Source organism: Tigriopus californicus, chromosome 9 (genome assembly GCF_007210705.1).
Source record: "Tigriopus californicus strain San Diego chromosome 9, Tcal_SD_v2.1, whole genome shotgun sequence".
Lineage (NCBI taxonomy): Eukaryota > Metazoa > Arthropoda > Copepoda > Harpacticoida > Harpacticidae > Tigriopus > Tigriopus californicus.
Genome location: NC_081448.1, coordinates 10,881,171 through 10,886,522, shown reverse-complemented (window position 1 = coordinate 10,886,522; position 5,352 = coordinate 10,881,171). Strand labels below are relative to the sequence as shown.

Genomic DNA, 5,352 nt, shown 5'->3' with positions numbered 1-5,352 from the left:
TACCCCTTTAAAGTTTTGATGTAAATTCCCAAGCACATCTTGGCATTTTTCTCCCTCAGAAAATATGGGAAACAATTTTGATTTTATTGGTTTATGAAATTCTAGCCCACATAAAAAAATTACATACCTAAAAACATTATAAAAACTAAAATTTTCAAAAACCTACTCAATGTAAGTTGGGAGCACATTTAGTTAGCTCTTGAATATAAATTATGATATCATTTGTTTCACCGCTTCTTAGTTACATGCAATAGATTTTGTCGTTTCTTAAAGACTTTGTTGAAACTGATTGAAAATAGCTTCTTTAAGGCTTCATTGATATTTGTGAAAGTTTCAGTGACCACTCAACTAAATGTACCTTGGACGCTTTTAAAAATGAATTTTCAAAAATCTGCTTTTTGAGGGTTTTAGATATGGTTGTACAAGGTGAAAATCGATATTATAACTTTGGGAAATTGAATTAACATATAACCGGGGCATTTTGGGGCTAAAAACGATGAAAGTTGGACCACTAAATCCGATGTAACTAAGTAGCGGTGAAATAGATGATATCATAAATTACATTCAAGAGCTAACTAAGTGTGCTTCTAATTTACATTGAGTAGGTTTTTGAAAATCTTAGTTTTTATAATGTTTTTAGGTATGTAAGTTTTTTATGTGGACTAGAATTCCATAAAGCAATGAAATTAAAGTTGTTCCCTATGACTTCTTGAGGTAGAAAAATGCCAATTTGTGTTTGGGAATTTCTCTGGAAACTTGATAGGGCTTTTTGAACACCGTGTCCAGGTGCTGTCCCATCGGTTGCCCCAATTTCACGATATGCCTCATCCATGATTTCCCTCAAGTGTTGAATGCGGCACTAATGAGAGCATAAACACATTCACTTCGTTTAAAGATTTCACTTGCAGCATGCATGCTACCAGCCATGGAGGTCTTTCCAATTGTCATCGGATACCTCGGTAGGCTTTGATCTCATTAGGAAACGGGACTAAAACGGTGATTTAGGCCTCACTTTGGATCGGTTTTCACCCTCCATCCTTTGAACGAGGTTACTGCTGATCACTTCTTGCCATTACGCTCCAGTTTTCACTTATTGAACTGTTTATAATTCAAAATTATTGACATTGGAATTTAAGGATCGTGTAATAGTTGGCTCTTTTTCGCTCAGTAGTGGTTAAAACACCTTTCACTCACTGTCAAGGAGTTAAGGCTTGGATGTTTCAGGTAACCACTGACATCAAATATGTTTTGGAACTTTACACGAGTCCTCTTGTTCGTAATTTTTATTCACGCAAGTCAAATTTCTATGTTCGTCCTTGTTGTATCACCCGTTTAGCTTAACCTCAACTTCGACATCTGAAAATTTGAACCAAAGAAAAAAGGGGTGACGAAAATTCCTCTATATACTTAAGCTGTCAAAATCGTCGTCTACGACAGGTATATCTAAAGTCTCCAAATTAACCAACATAGGATATTCAACCAACTACCTCTCAATAACCAAGGTTGCGTGTCAATAAACTTCCGTAGAGCTGTGTCAGAATCAGCTGCATATCCGTAACTCTCAAGAACCCATCAACCATTGTGTACGTGTTTTATTTCTCTCCACAGAAATCCTTACTTCTAGATATCATCGTTCAGATATTTAGCTTTATACAGTCCATTTTACATAAGCTAAAGCGTAAAACTTGTCATATTCATCCCCATATTTTGAATGTCCATGGCGAGTGAATCTCCGTGGCTTGGACTAAGATTTCTTTCAATTTCTGGTCGGGAGGTTCAGTTCAATAGTTTCTAAATTTTCTGTTATACTATTGGGGTACATTTGGCAGCGTCAAATATGTTCAGTATAACGTTGTCCATTGCCCAGCAAAATTGATCACAATATCCGTCTACCAATCAAGATAACCAAAAACCTTTGGCAAACTGTTTCTTAATGAACTTTCAGCTGGTTCATGATCACACACCTTCTGTTCTGAATGAATAAGATATTTTTTTTACATCATATGAATACAAGGAATATGAAAAGCAAACTAATTTGTTACGTAGGGAACTTGTCTTAAAAACTGCTATGGCCTGGGTAGACATTGGTTTCCTTCAATCAATTTTAAAACATGTTTGCAATGTATAGTTAAATATAATTGCCACAAAATACCGTAATCAACATTTCTTCCATTAAACAAATTTTTAGTTAAAGGTCAATCAAAAATCAATTGATTTACTATTTTACGAGCCCACATGTGTTTTAGTGGTTTCCTAAGATAAGCTCTAGATGAGCATTACAAATCCTTTAATCAATGGTTGAGTCTGAATGGGATGTTTATATGAAAATATTTGTGAGGCCAACAACACATCCTGGATGGAGAACGTTCTTTCGTCAAAAGGTTGGAAAAGAAAGTCGAGGAGAAAACGAATCCAAGATAAGGAAGGAGGTTAATTATATAGGTTGGGTGAATTTAACTGCAGGCCTTCCGTTCTCCATTGGGATTGTCACAAACCGCCCGACATTGCTTGATTCAGTTATATGGACCCCTTGGTCTAGACAAGAGGCCCCCAGTCTCGACCAACCTGGCATGTAAGTCTAAATTTTAGATGAAAAGTTCATCAAGACAATAATTCTAATTGAAGAATGACATTACTGGAGATTAGTTTAACAAAGATAATTTAACAGTAGGCCCAAACTTGTCTAAAAAGGTTTGTTTGTGGAGCATTTGACAGGTAAGAAACTTGTCCAAAATATTCAAGTGACGCTGGGTTTGAGAAGTAAAAACCCCGAAAACATTAGATTAAATCACATTCATTACAAATATGAAAGACATTTCATTCAAGTATATTAGTTGAAATTATTCAGAAATATGAGAGCGGTACACGCAATTGCATTTTAACAACAATTTGGTGCACCACATGCCAATTTATTCGACCAATTCCTTTTTGCCACTTTTGTTCACTTTTTTCAAATTTCATTGATTTCAATTACTTCAATATACCCATAATTGCAACACTTTCAACAATCCTTTTTCACATAAAGAATGATTTTATCCACGGAGATAGGAATGTCTCCACTTCCTCTGTTGCCCACAGGTCCAGGAATCCGTCCATACGGTTCATTGGAATAACGTCCCACTGCATATTGGCCAGAACTTCGGGTATCGCCCTTGAAATAAGTATGGTCAGGGTGGCCATCAGGCTTGGAATTGCCGTTGACGTGAATGAGGCCCTTAAAGAAGTTCGGGTACCTCACAGCAATGGCTGAAAGAAGAAAGACTGAAAGAGACGTGCTCCTTGATCGTTCCTTAAAGGGACTAAGTTACCTTGGTAATCCAAAACTGGACCAGCATCGATGAAGTTACTCTTTTGTCGCCATTCGTTGAAATATCCCAATTCAGGCCACACCAATCGCAAGTGATAAAAGCCATTGCAAGACCTTTCAAAAGAAATTGTAGTCAGTCAGAGGAGGCTTCACAAGAAATCCCTAAATACTTTGATCGTTTTTCCGAATTGGATCACAATTAATACTTGTATTGATCCAAGGTGTCCAAATTGGATATGATGGTTTCTTGAGTATTTGGATAGCCCGTGAGTTGGAGGGGTTGGAAAAAGTGGTCTGTGTTCTGCTCCACCATCTTGACCCATTCGTTCCCCATGGGTAAACAAGTCCATCGGGTGTGCAGAGGAATCTGAACCACGGCCCCCAAATTCTAAGTCATCAATGAAACACCCGGGTGGTTGAGGAAAACCAAACAACTCTAAGATCAAATGGACTCAACTAGAAAACTGTTTTACCCTGCCACTTTGCATTGAAGTACTGACAACCGGATTGAATTGACCAATGTCTCGATTCCACATGGCCAAGTTATTCGCCGATACTCCGTGATCAAACGTCTGTCCAAGGAAAAGGAGATATCGAGAAGGTCCGAACTTGATCATTCCGCCGCTCGAAGCTCCTCGGAATGGCAAAGTGACATTGCTCTCATAAAGTGGAACGTGGGTGGTGAGGATTCTCCATTCATGGTCCTCTTGGATGTCAAAATATTCAATGGAGCTTGTCGGTGTATTCGAAACTTCATCGATCCCTCCTATGACAAGAATCCAATTGTGGTTGGTCTCGGGGTCCTTGATCAGACCACACAGAGGAAGATACCGAGCCAAATTAAGATTGCCCGTAGTTCCAGGGGTTCGAAGTGAGTAGGTAAGCGGGTCGTGAATGGTTGTTCTCTTAAGCATTGCTCCATCAGTCCTTGTGAATGGCAAATATGATTTTCATGGCAAGTACCGAATGTGGTTAACGTTTAATAGAGTTATATTGTGCTTATCTTTGACAGTGTTCGATTAATTAACTATCAACAACTTATACTCACGATTTACCGCCGATGATCCAGATCTGGCCAGCATGCACGACGCTGCAATGACCTTGCGTGGGTTCAGGGAGGATTCGGTCTGTGACCCATTTTTTGCCAATTTGGGAAGTTCTATAAATGTTTGAAATTGGCCCCGTTGACCTGGCACCTCCGATTGAAAAGAAACCAGATTCAGCCGGGACTAACTGGAACCTTGAAACGTGTTCCATTCTGGAGGAAATTAGTGACCACGATGGGATATCACTGTCTAGCTTTGATTTGAAACAAAAATCTGTAAGAAGAAGAAAGACATCTCAACCAAGGGCAAAGGGATTCATAACGTCGTGACATTTTGACTTCGACCAACGAGCAAAGTACTAATGCTACAGCCATCCACGAAGCCGCCACCAATGAGAACGGACATATAGTGAAGAACAATTATGAACATTCGTTCAGTCTTTTAAAACCAACCTACCCAGAGTTTACCATTCAACCGTGTTGGGTCTCCATTCAAATCTTGGCTTGGACCTGGGTTTTCATTCTCTAAATTGCGAATCATCCACATGTTAATGGAATCAATGATCGTTCTTGGGAGAATGCAGTATCTTCGATAATGCCCCTTTAACATACGCGTACACATAATGTATCATAAAGTGCAATCCAGAAAAATAGGGCAAAACCAAGGAAATTGAGCATCTGAAGTTCGTTGGGATAATCTGAATGTATTATCATAATAACAAGCGTAGCTTTGATATAAAATTGGGTTGATGGACAAGTATTTTTTTTATATTTAACTTACGCCTTGGTGCCTATAGTATGGTTCAAAACAAGAAAAATTGTAGCCAAGGCCATGGTAGTGCTAAAAAATCAAAATGCATTTCGCCCAAAATTAGTCCCAGGGGCTGTGAGCAAGCCAAACGACCCATGGCACTCGTTTTGGCGATGGCGTTCAGAAGAAATCGGAAACACTTACACCTTCAAAATCATTTCTTTTTACATTACCAGCAGAAAAAATATG

At 38.7% G+C, this 5,352-nt stretch overlaps 1 protein-coding gene across 1 annotated transcript in view; it reads right to left on the bottom strand.

The window, feature by feature from the left end:
- Positions 1-2,878: 2,878 nt before the first annotated feature.
- Positions 2,879-5,352, bottom strand: part of LOC131886462 (uncharacterized) — a 6,182-nt gene continuing 3,708 nt past the window's right edge. The window contains exons 6-10 of the mRNA XM_059234818.1: positions 4,356-4,626; positions 3,781-4,234; positions 3,514-3,695; positions 3,309-3,421; positions 2,879-3,246 (exon numbers count right to left, since the gene is read on the bottom strand). Of these exons, the coding sequence (XP_059090801.1) occupies positions 3,002-3,246; positions 3,309-3,421; positions 3,514-3,695; positions 3,781-4,234; positions 4,356-4,626 (1,265 nt within the window). The 3' untranslated portion in view covers positions 2,879-3,001. The remainder of the gene's footprint in view (positions 3,247-3,308; positions 3,422-3,513; positions 3,696-3,780; positions 4,235-4,355; positions 4,627-5,352) is intronic.